The 15,200-nt window shown below is 31.1% G+C and overlaps 3 protein-coding genes across 3 annotated transcripts; 1 reads left to right on the forward strand and 2 right to left on the reverse strand.

Annotated features, from left to right (window-relative positions):
- Positions 1–1,211: 1,211 nt before the first annotated feature.
- Positions 1,212–2,173, reverse strand: LOC126740140 (gamma-secretase subunit Aph-1). Its single transcript, XM_050446059.1, has one exon. The coding sequence runs from the start codon at positions 2,078–2,080 to the stop codon at positions 1,358–1,360; it is 723 nt and encodes a 240-aa protein (XP_050302016.1). The 5' UTR covers positions 2,081–2,173; the 3' UTR covers positions 1,212–1,357.
- A 286-nt stretch (positions 2,174–2,459) lies between these two features.
- On the forward strand, positions 2,460–10,270 carry LOC126740137 (tRNA N6-adenosine threonylcarbamoyltransferase, mitochondrial). The gene is made up of 7 exons (XM_050446056.1): positions 2,460–2,730; positions 2,786–2,919; positions 4,351–4,607; positions 4,662–4,869; positions 4,926–5,074; positions 9,836–9,981; positions 10,041–10,270. Exons 1-7 carry the CDS (start codon positions 2,540–2,542, stop codon positions 10,237–10,239), a joined length of 1,284 nt encoding a protein of 427 aa, XP_050302013.1. The 5' UTR covers positions 2,460–2,539; the 3' UTR covers positions 10,240–10,270.
- LOC126740139 (GTP-binding protein 10 homolog) lies at positions 10,262–15,199 on the reverse strand. Its single transcript, XM_050446058.1, has 6 exons — positions 14,999–15,199; positions 14,727–14,944; positions 14,441–14,659; positions 14,147–14,385; positions 10,600–10,723; positions 10,262–10,508 (listed from the first exon to the last, which is right to left on the reverse strand). Exons 1-6 carry the CDS (start codon positions 15,124–15,126, stop codon positions 10,285–10,287), a joined length of 1,152 nt encoding a protein of 383 aa, XP_050302015.1. The 5' UTR covers positions 15,127–15,199; the 3' UTR covers positions 10,262–10,284.
- Between the last annotated feature and the right edge of the window lies 1 nt (position 15,200).

The raw sequence follows: 15,200 nt of genomic DNA on the forward strand, positions 1-15,200 counted from the left end.
CATATGGAAGATATGAAGTCCCTTTACCAAAACAGTCGTCGTAACCAAAGTTTACTGAATAGTGAATAAAATACAGTATTTTATTTCAAAATGGCGCGCATCTACCATTTTAAGTTTGATAGTGATGACAGAGAAAGCGTCGACCCTTTCTCAGTCGCTATTTAGTTTGGTAAGCGTGATAAATTGAGGTTCTGATACTTCATTTATGTTTTATTTGAACTATAATTTTATATATAACAGTTGTGTGTTTATTTTTTAATTAATCGCGTATTTTTGCGTTTTCATCAATCGAGAACTACGTATAGGTACTTTTTCTTTGAAGAATAAAGATCTGGCTGAAAAACGCTCCTATTCCGGTACTATTATATTTATCCAGTTAGCCGCAGTATATTCTTTCACAGTCAAATACTTAATTAATATTTAATTAAGAAATTGCATAGTTCATAGTTTCATGTCAAACATGTAAAGAAAATATAAAGGAGTTCTTTACCCGCACTGATGAATTGTAAATGGAACGTCGCCCAATAGTTTTCAGCGAGAGGCGGGCTCACTTTGGGCGGCGCTGAAATCGCTGTAAACGACCCGCCCTTTTTAAAGACCCTAAGGGGTTTTGAATTTGTGTTGCTAGGAGTTATAGGATGAGGGGTGAAAATAATTCCCACATAAGCAGTATTTCAATATTTATCTTTTTTATAGATAAATAAATAGCCATTTATTCACTAGTAGAATAAAATTAACTAAACAATCCTGTATACCTACATGTAGGAATTAGACAAACTTAATTGTCTGATTCCTAGATGCACAATAGGTTTATATGTGGGTATGTACATCTCTTCATTAATAGTAAACAAAAATAATGCATTTAGTTGATAATGTTTAATTACTTATAGGAGGCACTATTAAAGTTACTAATAAATGTCCTGCAATTCTATTTGCTGTTACTTGAATAGGTACCTAGCTAAAGTTATAGCGAATTTATGTTGATAGGCTTAATCAAATGATTTAATTTTAATGAAATTAACCTAATAACTCACACCACATTAGTAATAAATGAATTATTATATTTTCTTTTGCTATTAACATAATTAAATTGTAATTTCTCAAGGGTTAATAATTAATAATTTCCCCTCTAAATTTGTGAGGAAAGGGAATTATATATTCTAACTGCAGTAAACAAAAGATAAGACAATTATAAGAAAAACTGCTTATAATATTTAGGTACATAATAATTTATTAGACACAAATTTATAAAACTTACAAAGCTACTTTTACCTATTGCCTAAATTAAATTAATACTATAATAATGTTACTCAATTTACTCAAATTACACTCTATTAGTCTGCAAATAAAGCTATTTTTAATGACATCCAAAAAATGCTTTTACACTTAAATAACTTCCTCCGGCAACCCTAAAAGCATATAGTCCAGTAATTGTTGTAATCAGATACAAAGGTACCAAAGTTGCTGAATAAACATGGTATCTATTAAAAAATGTCAAACATGATGCAATTAAATGGCTCGCCAAGACATATCCGATCTGCAATTTACTTTTATTGTCCCAACCGTTAAAGAAAATTACACTCCAAAAAGTGTTTAATAGAATGAAACACAAAGTGGTCGCCGAGCTGGAGAGAAAGAACATTTCATTGCCACTTTTCAGTCCCATTGTGCCTGGCCCTATGGCATCAGCCAAGATGTTCACTAAAGAGAAGGCTCCACTAATAATACCAAATCCTAGTCCACTCACATATGCCAAAATATGTTTGTTGTCTATTAAAGTGGCATGGTCATCAGTTATCTTCATTAGGCCATTTTCGGCTTTACGTAGGATCTTGTAGATAATGTAGCGGAATCCTTCTTGAAAGAAAACTGAGAACACTACTCCGAACATTAAATACTGACGAAGGGGCACCACTGCAAACCACAAAAGGCCGGATAACAGTAGGGACAGTAGCCAAAAGAAGGCGGCAGCGATGAGTATTATTACTCTGACGGGATCTTGAATTATTGTAAACAGGAACATCGCGAATGGTGGCCCGAAGGCCAAAAATGTGCATCCAAAGAACTCCATGACAGTCATTTTTAAATTATTGTGTCTTTTTGGTGAATTATTGTAGTTTTTGGTGGTGATTCAGTTTTTGTGGTTTGTTTATATTTTTAGCAATTGTCAAGATTGTCAAAAACATCAGCTGATTGTTGTCAAAATGACGTTCACGGACTAGGCAACATCCATCACAAGTAGGAATGGGATCTATATCGAGATGGGAAAAAAGGTCTTATTAAAAATGTTTTTGGGGACAAAAATTTAAAATACACAAAAAAAATATTGTAATTTGTAGACTGAAGTAAGTTTGAGTAGCTTGACCATGATGTTTTCATTAGCTGCGACTTATCGCTCAGTGTAGAAAAGCACCTTAACTGCTATAAACAACATTTACATAACCTCACAAAAAATACATTAATATTAATACATAACCTCACAAAATTAATAAACAAAATACAAAAAGACAGACTAATAAAAAAGATCTGTACCCCTCTTATGGCATTATTCTACCACCAAATCAAACTATTTCATAAATTCAGTCGCCTAATACATCAGAACGTTTTCAGATACAAGCATGTTATACTAGGTATCGAAACCTCCTGTGACGACACTGGCTGTGCTATAGTTGATACAGAAGGCAATTTGCTTGGCGAAGCCCTTCATTCTCAACATTTAGTTCATTTAAAGTAACTCTTTTCCATAATAATTTAACTTGTACTATTAAGAAGTGTTCATTTTTAGCAATGGGGGAATTATTCCACCATTGGCGGGAGATTTACATAGGCAAAATATTGAGAGTGTAGTAAAAAAGGCACTTGATCATGCTCAAATGAGGATGGAAGATGTGGATGCTGTCGCAACCACAATTAAACCTGGTAAGAGATACAGTGTGTCTTTATTAAGTTGTTTTCCTGTACAAAGTTTATTGTCTTCTGCTTCCAGGGAACAAGAACATTTTTGAAATTACTAACTTACATTATTATTGGGTATTGATAAGAATGATAGTGCTTAATTTTTTTTAATGCCTAATCTTATTGTTTTTGAAACTTTCTTGGGCTTTAGAGGCTTGTCGTCGGATTGATATTGGGTATGCATATTTCACCAATGCCTATTGTAGAGTTTGGCCTCTTAGTGAAGTTGAATTCAATTAAAGTTAATTAAATTTCAAGAGATGGCAAATTTTTAGAATTAAGAATGTCTGCTCTGAAGAGTGAAGAGATTCATGTCACTTTAAGGGTTCCCTAGAATAACATTTAATTCTTTTTTTCTATACAAATTCTAACAATTTCTTAAAAGTGCTTTTTAAAAAATGCCTATGATGCATATCTTAAATTTCAAAATTAAGATCTGAAGGCTTTTTGGGATGTAAAAAAAAATTATGTTAAAACTCTAATATTTTAAAAAGGAAAAAGCATAGAGAAACTTAATTATATCTTGAAGATTTTTATTCTTTTTTGCTGTAGCAGCCTTCAACATTATCAATAGCCTACCCTTATCTCAGAGAACTGCTGAAGAGTATTCGCCATATTTCTAATCTAAAGCTGCCTGATACACATTTTGTGTTTATGGAAATAACTATTGTTGAACCACAGGACCTGATTAAACCTTTAAAAAACAAAAATAGCCAGGACTTTTTTATTAACTTATTTCCCAAACACTGTCCAACAGGAAATTCCCAACAATAAGACAATTATAGTTTACACATCAAGAAGTAATTATACAACAGTTTATAATAATTTAAAAATAACTGGATCCCAAGCTTCATACTTTTATCATATCAATGTTATTAATCCACTGTCACTAATTAAACATTTTGTGAGTCTTATCCTTTGGTCAAACTTCTTAATATGTGTATTAAAGAAACAGATTCAAGAATATCATATGGAATTCTTGTTTGGGGTCATGCATCCAATTCAAGCTGCATTTTCTCCATTCAAAGAAAGACTAGTTCTAAATCTGAATTATATGGCAAACATTAGAGCACATTTAACATAACTTAACAAAACTAAACTCAAGATATTCACCATTCCTAGTCTAATATATTTCATTGTCTCTTACATGCTAAAATGAACAATGGTAACTAGGAAATTTTCTGAGACATATATTTCATTAGAAATTATCATCTTAACATACTGCATTTCATAGAATTCATTGCATAAAAGCTGGTCCTTCTTTTTATAAGCCAATGTTCTATACAATAAATTGCCACTTCACTTTAAAATGTCAGAACCTACCTAGCAAAAAGAAATTAAGCTTTTACAGGAGGGGATTAAAAATTAATTAAAAATCAAACTTGACGTTTCCAGGCTTACCTCTGTCACTGACAATTGGCACCAAGTATGGCAAATATCTGTGTAAAAAATACAAAAAACCATTCATTCCCATACACCACATGGAGGCCCATGCTTTAACGGCAAGAATGACAGACAAAACTCTCCAATTTCCCTTTTTAGTGCTCCTTATCAGTGGAGGACACTGTCTGTTAGCTATAGCAGAAACCGTGGATAAGTTTTGGTTACTGGGTGATAGTATAGATGATGCTCCTGGCGAGGCATTTGATAAAGTACCCAGTTTTCTGCTATACAATCTTCACATTACTAATAAAGGAATTTTTAAGATGGCACGAAGAATGAAACTACGAAACCTCCCAGAATATTCAACTCTTTCTGGTGGGCAAGCTATAGAGCTGGCTGCAACTAAAGCCACTGATCCTTTGCAGTTTAACTTTAATATTCCTATGACAGCTTACAAGGATTGTCAGTTTAGTTTTGCGGGCGTTAAAAATGTTTGTACAAGGCATATTATGTTACAAGAAAAGTTACACGGTGAGTTTATAAATTAATAAGTCTGTCTTATTTAATATGAGTCTTTCTTTGGATAGATGTTGCTCCTGATGCTGTGATACCAGACGTAAATAATCTTTGCGCCTCATTTTTATTAGTTATTACTAGGCATTTATGTCATAGATTGCAAAGGGGAATTGAGTATGTTGAGAGGAAAGAGCTTATACCACCAGATAGGCGAACTTTGGTAAATACATTTTTTTAATATTACATTCTTATTAACTACGTTAGGCGCGTGGATATTACTGACATGGTTAGGCGCGTGGGCTACAGTGGTAGCAACCCAAATTATAACCTAATTTATTTATTTATTTTAATAGATCGATTTATCCAAACTTCGGAAAAAAGTTTAAAAATTAGTTGTATGTTAATAAGATAGTAACACGTAAATATTGTAAAAGAAAACAAAAAATGCTTTTAATTTTAGGTTAACTTATTTTATTTCATTTATGAAGTTAATCTTGCACTTAAATACAAAAATAAGTTTTAAAAAAATTACCGGGATATAGGGACCTCTTAAAATGACATCCTTAAAATACATTTACCTTGTTTACTTTACCAGGGGCGGACTAGGTTGTACACTTTAATGCGTATGTTTAAAACACCCTGTATGTTAAAGTCTAAAAAAATAAATTTGGATACCTTGAACCATAGGCCAAAAAAAAAGTACTCTTGTTCATTATCGATAAAATGAACCGTTTTGGAGAAAAAAATAATAAACGAGCCAATGTTTTTTTTTTATTTTTTTTAAATGAGATAAGTACGCCAGTTATTCAAAGACCAGAAAGTTTCGATGTATGTGTCCTAGGATGATGTGTCCTAAAAAATACTTTTACAAAATATTTCTTATTTATTATACGTTTATTTCTTTTTTGTTATTCTTAAGATAAAAACTTAACATAAAAAAAACTAAAAAAATAATGTAAACCAATTGTATTGTACCTGACTTATTTATCGGAATTTTTGCATTTTTTAACGCATTATTGTTACAAACGTTGCTATACTCCAAATTTAGCAAATACCTCTCATTTAAACCTAATCTTTGTCAACATATTCATCCTTTATTTGATAATATTTTTTTAATTTTTGTATTTTTTGGTAACTTTTAATTTAAATTATCTCAAAATATGGAGTTTACTTTTATTGAGTATGCAGATATGCATCTTATGTATGGTCTGGCCTCTTGCAATGCATTGGAAGCAAAAAGATTGTACGAAGAAAGATTTCCCAATCGCATTATTCCGGATCAGAAAACATTTCAACGTGTTGATCAACGTCTAAGGGAAATTAACTTAAAGAAGGAAAAACTTAAAAACCCTGTAAATGCATTTTTAAGTTTTTTTTTTTGTAGGGATAGATTTTTTATTTATCTCATTTTTTGGCAATGATAAATCTCTGTTGACGAATTTTAAAGTATAAAATATTTTAAGTCTTATAAATAATTTTATTGAATACTGGAAAGGAAAGTTATCACATGGGTGAGTAAAATTGATGCTTTTCATTATCTCGAAATATTTTTGTGAAATGCCTTCTTTATTGCAATTTGTTTCAAATAATTTGTTTCAATAACATTTTCCAATTTATATATTAGGCATATAAATTGTTCATTTGGCGACTTCAGATCCTTTTCAATGTTTTCGATATGTTTTCGATATATGTATTTCGATTCTTAAACAGTACCATAATGTCACTGTCATTATGGTACTGTTTAAGTCTAGTAAATAAGTTGTTGTCTAAAACATTAGCATCACTGGCAAATTTTAACCAAATATCACCTTTATGAATTTTTAGAGTTTAATTAATTAAGTACCCACAGACGTAAATAAATGCATTTTGCGCTGGCAAGTTTTCCTTTTTGTAATCATAATCTTGCAATATTAGCATTTTAGTATTATTCAAATGCTCTAAGAGAATTCCTAAGTCGTCAGCACAATTCATGTGATTTGAATGCAAAAAAGTTTTCTGAAAGCCCTTTCAAATTCTATTGGAGTTGGATTTATGGAATTGCCTTGTTGTTGTCTAGTACTGCCAAAAAAATTTTCTAAACAATTCTGGTTGATTCTTCTCAATTTAATATAACTAAAGCCCAAACTAGAAAGTTGCTGCCAAAGTGCTAGTACAGCCTTTATTGTTATCATATAACAAGTACAAAATTTCCATTTTAAAGTTACATCTTGTTTTATTTTTGTTAAAAATTTCTAAAAATATCCACATATCATTTAAATATGATATTTGAAAATCTAATCCTTTAAATGCCATTTTGTACTGGTTGGGATGAGTAACATTAACTCAATTTAATAAATCAAATAATTTATCGAATTTTTCCAATACTTCAATGGTAGGTGCAGCTTCAGCTGGCAAAATGGCCAAAGTCATCTGAGTTTGCATGCCAAAAGCTACCGTTCGACTAAGCACTTGAGCCGCTAGCTTGACCTTAATTTTTTGAAAATTGGATGGAAAAATATGAGCATCACTAAGCTTGGGCGCGTATCTGTAGGATTGCTTTTTATCTCCTATATAACAAAATGTATTTTGCATTAAATTATTTCTTGTTGCTTTTTGTGAATGAGGAGTATCAAAAAAATATATAAGATTAATTACCTGTGGTAAAGTTTGGATTTTCTGGTGTAACATTTAGTAAATTAGCAAGCTGGATAAAATTTGAGCCCATATCTGTAATAAGTCCTTTCACATATAATCCAATTTCCGATAATTTATGTACGCATTTATTTAGAATTGTTTTAATATCCGGAGCCTTAAAATATATATACATATTTAAAAAAAATACAAATATATTATTTCAATTTAATTCATTTTAAATAATCATAAACACGCGTACTACGCAAAGAAAATTAAAAGCACGCAGCGAGGAGGCTTGCAGCAATTTTAGGATGTTTTGAAAAAAAAAGAATAATGGTGGTCGGAGGAGAACAGCACGTACAGTGCGATTGGAAGAAAATATTTTAGACGCTGTAGCTGACACTCCTACAACAAGTACTCGAAAATTAGCCGCTCAGCTTCATTCGTCCAAAACAATTGTACATATGGTACTTCAAGAACAACTGTTGTACCCATATCACTTACAAAAAGTGCATGAACTACTGCCCAGAGATTTTGCTCCTAGAATACACTTCGCAAACTGGCTGTTAGATCAGCAGCGAAATAACCCTAACTTTATCAGCACGATTCTTTTTACGGATGAAGCAGGGTTTACCAAAAATGAAATTAAAATATTACATAACTCGCATGTATAGGCTAATGAAAATCCCCGTGATACTATTATTTCTCATCATCAACATTAATTCCAATAAATATCTGGGCAGGAATTATTGGCAATTTTTTAATTGTGCCGTTTGAACTGCCACCACGTTTAAACGGAGAACTTTATTGGGAGTTCCTCCAGAACAATCTTCCAGATTTATTAGAAGAGATTTGCCCCTTGCAACCCGCCGAGATATGTATTTTATGCATGATGGAGCCCCACCCCATTTTAGCCTTGCTATAAGACACCACCTAAATAATACTTTCGAAAACCGTTGGATAGGTAGAGGAGGATCTGTTGCTTGGCCTCCCCCGTCTCCCGATCTAACGCCATTAGATTTTTATCTATGGGGTCACCTTAAAACCTTGGTGTATTCCACCCCAGTCGATACTCGGGACGAACTGCTCCAAAGAATTACATTTCATTGTGATAATATAAAAAACATCTATTCAATAATATAAAAATGAATTGTTTATTGCTCGTATTGAAGAATTTAACTTTTGTTTACATATTTGGTTTTTGGCATTTTTTTGTAAGTTGTTTTTTCTAATTTAAAAAGATACACTCATCATAGTTTTTTTTTAACTATTTTGTAAAAGTATTTTTTAGGACACCACTGTATTTTTAGGAACATGTATTATTTTAAATTAAATGACTTACATTGAAATTTCTCTGTTCTAAATAACTAGCGTACTTATCTCATTAAAAAAAAATTAAAAAAAAAACATTGGCTCGTTTATTATTTTTTTTCTCCAAAACGGTTCATTTTATCGATAATTAATTAATCATTTAACATACAGGGTGTTAAAAATATACGTATTAAAGTGTACAAACTAGTCCGCCCCTGGTAAAGTAAACAAGGTAAATGTCATTTTAAGAGGTCCCTAATAGTGTTCATCACCTAAAATTTTTATTAAATTCTTCCGGGTAGTTTAAAAGTAATTTATGAAAAACCAATTTCCAGCAGCGTCCTTTAGGAGGCTGTATCTTCGTAAAGAAGGCCTGTAGGAATTTTTTTTATTGGAACGTTCGGTATTATTTTTCGATGTTCTACCTGAATCCGAGAGATTTCCCACATGAACCGGGACACCCTGTATAAATGCAGGTAGGACGGACATACCAAAACATGCCGTTGAAAATAAAATTATGTCTTTATTAATTACGTATATTCCTGATAGTTTAGATTTGTTTACATGTTACATGTAGCAGTGCATCATTTAGATATATAGATTGGACCTAATATATAAGTACTGCACCATGTAAATTTTAGTGTAGTCGGGGTTATTTTATTATATTGTATTTTGTGTACCTTTAGTGTGGAATTTTAACTTTAGGTCAAGTTTTATGTATTACTGTTATTTTATTGTAGTACTTGGGGGAAACCGTGTTTGTACCTTGTATAGTAAATAAAAAATAAATATTTGCTGCGGTACATGTCCAAAATTTTCCGGAAAATTGGGAGAATCCGAAAATGCAAAAATATTCAGGAGGTTCCATTTAAGAAAGAAATATTTTGCCTGTTATACTTTTTTGCGAGACATTTAATGTGAAAATATGTCCGATCCAAAATTGACGTTTCCAAGGATTTTGTCGAAAAGAAAACCCTTTTATTCAATTTATCCTTAATTAAATCACAACCCTGTATATTCATTTATACTAAATTTAAATAATAAATCTTAATTTAAGGTGGTTTCTGGTGGGGTGGCATGTAACAATTTCATAGCAGAAGGTCTAAAACTAGTCTGTGACGAGTTCGGGTATCAATTAGTAAGACCTCCTCCTAAACTTTGCACTGATAACGGTATTATGATCGCATGGAACGGCGTTGAAAGGTAAGACTGTACTCAAGAATATTCTTAGAATTAAAAAAAAAAAAACATTGATTTTCTAGGTGGAAAGCAAACAAGGGTGTATATGAAAACTTCGATGATATTGAAATTGAAAAAACGTCCCCGTTGGGAGTGAGAATAGTGGATGATGTGGCCAAAGAAAATATTTCCTGTAAATGGGTAAAGCTCACCAAATTGGCTAAACCTAAAAACGAATGGGATAGTTTTGATAAGGCTAAAAGTGCAAAACTTAGCTCGTAGGATGCAAATAAAAAATTTGAAAAAAAAATAACGGTTTTATTTGACTTATACTAATCTTGGGCCTCTCTCGGTCATTTGGCCCTTTAATTCTCCATACAAATCGTCCGGTTCGTTACGTTCCAGGTCACTTAACACATCCAACAAAGTTCTTAACCGATTTTTCACTTTTTCAATATCGGACTCCCTTTCTTTCGCACTTATTGGGATTATATCTGCGAAGTTTAATATTCTAGTCGGTCTGCGATTTTCATCATATTTTGACATATATTCTAAAAAAAAATACAAATAGAAGACTCAGGTATGTTTTCTCTGTCTTACATCATATTTCAAATGATGCAAAAAATTAATAAACACAATTACCTTTGAAGTTTTTCAAATTATTTTTAACCTCCATATACTTGTCCATAGCTCCTTCAGTGTCCATTTTATTTATTAACAATAGGGAAGGTTTGTTAAGGAGTTCTTTATCATAGAGTTCCAGTTCCTGTAAGGAATAAAGTACACTTAAATATTTAAAAAAAAATCAAATGTTTGGGATAATTGTTATGAATTTGTGACCAAAAATTGTGTATTAGAAGTGGCATTTTGTGGGTAAATTGGTCAATTGCTAAAGAAAACTATTTGTTTCTCGCCAACGTTCGACTTTGAGCCCTGTAGATAAATTAAATGTAATTCGAAAGTTTGGCTAGAAACAAATAGTTTTCTTCAGCAATTGACTAATTTACCCACAAAACATCAGTTTTAGTTTGGGAGAATACTTGCTATGATGTCCCATAGTCAAGAGTTTCATAACTTTGGAGCATCGAGTTTGTATTATAAGGTAGGTCACCTTTAAAATGCTATATGGCAAATACAAACTTAAACAAATAATATAATACTCTGAAGATTAAAACAGCTCTGAATTAAATTATTTTGAGACAACAAACTAGATCAACTATAGATATAATAATAGTAATAATAAGGTCTTTTTTGTCTAATACAAGTAAATTTAATAGTTATTAAATAAAATATTACTTAACTACATTAAAACTTATTTTTTTTAATTAATTTAAGAAATGTTCAAAATGATTTTCATTATTTTCAAACCAATAATAGAGTCTACTTTCACTCATAACGTACATTTGCGAATGTTGCTCTGAAAATAGCTTCTTGAAGTATTCTTTCAATCAGTTGCTTTGTTATGTCAGTGTCTTAAAAACAACAGATTTTAGGTGGCTTTGGAGGACAAAATCAAGAGGGGATAGGTCGGGGAATCTAAGTGGCCATTCAACACGACCCCATTGAGAATGTAATAAATTTATTCTAAAGGCAAATTGCCGTATGCGTCTTTCTGCTTCGTGAACTATCAGAGGATCGATAGATCTTTTTAGTATTGTACCTTTTGCCATTTAAATTTCCTTCCACAGGTAAGGGACTAATAATTATTGCATTACTCAATATATAAGTCCAAACATTAATTTTGCGAGGTTTTGGGAGAAAAAAAACTAAGCAGGTCATCTTGTGAGTGTTATTACTAGTTTATAAGGTCTGATAATGCTTTTTTAAACGAAACATGTAACCTTCGGGACATATTAAAAAAATATATATATATTGTTTATTTTTTTCTCGACTTACGTAGGTCTCTTTGAGATTATGGACGAGTTCTCTCAATTTGCGAGGTTTTTCCATATGTCCTCTAAATACTCGAGATGTAAGGACCTCAATATAATAATAATAATAATAATAATAATAATAATAATAATCATTAGCGCCTTTTATTAGCAAACAAATAATTTACAAATGTTTAAATATCATAAATAAATTTCTACAAGGATATAAGGAAGGTGAAGTCTAGCCTTGTGGCTACTCTTACTTAATCTAACTAATCAGCGCTGTAAATGTACGCACATATATAGAGTAGAAAAAAAACAACTTACAGAACGATTAACTAACGATGTACTGTGCAATACAAAAAAAAGTAATTTTACAAGTTTGTCCAGTAGCGGATTATATTGCGACAAAAGAAATTATTTCAATTCTTGGACTTGGTAATATAAGTCTTTTTGTCTTTAATTAAAGAGAAAACTCTTTTCTTATTTACAGTTGGTGAGTTTATCAATCAGTCGCATTTTATATTTAAATTGATTGATATTAAATCTTTTAGAATTATCAGGTATGAAATTATATAGGGTGATTGCATTATATGAAAAGGATCTTTTATCCATTGATGTTTTATATAATAGGATGGACAATTTATTTTTGTTCTCCCTGTGAATGCTTGTCCTTGGGAGAAATTTATTTTTAAGAGTATTTGAGATGTTACTGGTATTGAGAAGGTTATCCACAACATTTGAGAGATATAGTTTCTTCTGGTTTTATATATCCTACTAAGCTATAGGGATAACTTTAAACCCTGTTATCATAGAACTAGGATTGTTTATGGAAATAGAGATAGTAGACAAACTCAGGTAGTACAAAAAAAATTCTGTGTTTATACCAGATATATCATACACAGAAGATATCATGTCCTTTGTCAATCAAATTGACTCTAATGAAATATGGGCCTGAAAAACTACAAGTAGAAAATAGTTATAGAGTAGGAACGTTAGGTATACCTTTCTATTTAAATAAAGACTTTTGAATCCTCAACTGTGGCCTAAAGGTATTTTACTAAGTGATTTTTTAGAAAAATAGAAGAGGAACTAGTCAATCATGTTTTTATGCAAACTGTTCAAGTTTAATTAAAAATTATAATAGTGTATTTTTTTGTCATAAACCATTGATATGTTACCAAAAACTTATGTCCAATCCTTACTTGGGATGCTATCATGCAAGTTAGGAATGATATATAGTGCCAAAAGATTCTACATTTTTCAATAAACAAGTATACTAGAATCACTCAAACTACTAAAACTTTAAACGATAATAAGATACAGTTTAAAGAGCATTTCCTTAGTCTAAATTGGTTATTCTGTGACAATAACATAAATAATATTTCTAATAATAATAAATAATATTTCATCTCTAGTTTGCAGAGTCTGCAAACTAGAGATGAGTTATTTAGATTAGCAAGGGAATTAGAATCTGAAGATGATTGAAAAAATTACAAATTGATAAAAAATGATGTCAAATGACAAATCATGATAAAAATAAACATGATCCTAAAGAGATGTGGAAAATAATTAAAGAGTTATGTTTTTATTTGAGTTGAGTATGATTTTATTTTGGAAAAAATGCCTCAGTTAAATTGTTCTTTTAGTAGTTTTGAACCCGGTAATGTTTATTTTTAATTAAACTCTTGATTTTTAAATTTTACTTTCCATTGATCCAAGACTTAATTATTGTGGTTTGCTATCTATCATAATGTAATTTGTAAGAATTGTACAGGAATTTTTTCATTTTATTATTTAGAAATTATATGTTTTTCTTTGAACTTTTGATTATGCTTAAATTAAACTAAACAATTTTGAATAATTGTTAACAATTAAAAAAATTTTTTTTTAAATTTTTGTGCACTGTAGGATAAGATTCCTAAGACACTAATTTGGAATCAAGGGGTATTCCTAAAGGTCTTTAGCTATTCCATTTTGTTTTAGTCTCTGCCTATTTATTATGTTGGAATTTTATTTATTTTTTTATTGAATGATATTTGAAAGCATTTGACACCATTTTAATTTATTTAAAAAAATATTTATTTACAAAAATGCATGGACAAAAATCTAATACCAAGGGGTGTTACATAATATGTTAAATAACTATAGCGTAACTAGCTTTGTATAAGCCACAATTTAATAGTATTAATTTATAAGGCCCAAGTATGCAACTTATATACTATGATATATTCTATGTTTTAACCAGCAACAGAATTAACTATAATGAAACATGAATCTGACAAGATTGCAAACAAAAAGAAGAAAAAAACACTTACCTTATTCAACAACATAATAGTTTCCAAACAGTCTCTATGTGGATAGTCATAACTCAACTGAAACCCATTAATATCCACCACCATCAAAAGCAATTTAGTCCTTTCTACATGCCTCAAAAATTCATGTCCCATACCCTTATTAGCATAAGCTCCCTCAATAAGGCCTGGAAGGTCTGCGACTGAAATCTGTCTATGATCCTTATAAGTTATTATACCCAAGTGGGGCCTAACAGTGGTAACTAGAAAATATCATTTATTATTTCAACATAATAAGACAAATTACAAAATACTCACAGGGATAACTGGCTACTTTGGGTTTGGCATCAGATATGCCCCTTAATAAAGTACTTTTTCCAGCATTGGGAAAGCCTACAAGTCCTATGTCGGCAATCAGTTTGAGGATTAATTTTACTGGATAGTTTTGTCCTCTGGTACCAAGAAAACCATTTTTTGAATGCCCACCAGTTCCCCCCCTTGCTAGTAAGAGTTTTTCCCCGTCATTGTTCAATTCCCCTAAAATTATTGATAAAAGATAATTATTAAGAATATTATTGATTTCCACATAATTAGTGAATTCTACCTAAATGTTTTCCTAGCTCTGTAACCGCACTAACTCCCGTGGGAACTTCGAAAATAAGGTCCTCCCCCGGAGGCCCCAAAATAAAATTATGTGAAGCACTTTTCCCTGGTTGTGCTTTATATGACTTTGTCTGGTTCTGTTTAAACACTTTTTCCAAGGTCAGACCTTCTTTGGCTACAGCTATAACGTCTCCTCCTTTACCTCCTACACCTCCAAATCTGTCAAGTATAATATTTAAAGACTATAAAATGTAAGAGTTGGATGAGTCTTACTTGGGTAAACCATTTCCTCCAGGGCCACCAGAAACCAAAATACGTAATGAATCTCTAAAACCGGATTTCAGGTAGTTTCTAACAGGTTTTCTCACTTTGGCTAGTAAGTTTTTCGTCAAAAACACCATTTTAGGACATTTTTTATACAAATAAAAAGACCACAATGTAAAGTAAATAACAATAATGCATAAAGTGAGGTTAG

The sequence above is a fragment of the Anthonomus grandis genome, chromosome 9 (assembly GCF_022605725.1).
Source record: "Anthonomus grandis grandis chromosome 9, icAntGran1.3, whole genome shotgun sequence".
Classification (NCBI taxonomy): domain Eukaryota; kingdom Metazoa; phylum Arthropoda; class Insecta; order Coleoptera; family Curculionidae; genus Anthonomus; species Anthonomus grandis.

What these genes read in the sequence shown, in the direction of transcription:
- LOC126740139 (XM_050446058.1), bottom strand. Translation starts at nt 15,126, where the DNA reads ATGGTGTTTTTGACGAAAAACTTACTAGCCAAAGTGAGAAAACCTGTT. An exon ending in CAAAGTAGCCAGTTATCCCT is followed by an intron (nt 14,386 to 14,440) that starts GTGAGTATTTTG and finishes GATATTTTCTAG; the next exon opens with TTACCACTGTTAGGCCCCAC. An exon ending in CTATTATGTTGTTGAATAAG is followed by an intron (nt 10,724 to 14,146) that starts GTAAGTGTTTTT and finishes TATTCCTTACAG; the next exon opens with GAACTGGAACTCTATGATAA.
- LOC126740140 (XM_050446059.1), bottom strand. Translation starts at nt 2,080, where the DNA reads ATGACTGTCATGGAGTTCTTTGGATGCACATTTTTGGCCTTCGGGCCA.
- LOC126740137 (XM_050446056.1), top strand. Translation starts at nt 2,540, where the DNA reads ATGGCATTATTCTACCACCAAATCAAACTATTTCATAAATTCAGTCGC. An exon ending in CTGGCGAGGCATTTGATAAA is followed by an intron (nt 4,608 to 4,661) that starts GTACCCAGTTTT and finishes GGAATTTTTAAG; the next exon opens with ATGGCACGAAGAATGAAACT. An exon ending in GCATGGAACGGCGTTGAAAG is followed by an intron (nt 9,982 to 10,040) that starts GTAAGACTGTAC and finishes TTGATTTTCTAG; the next exon opens with GTGGAAAGCAAACAAGGGTG.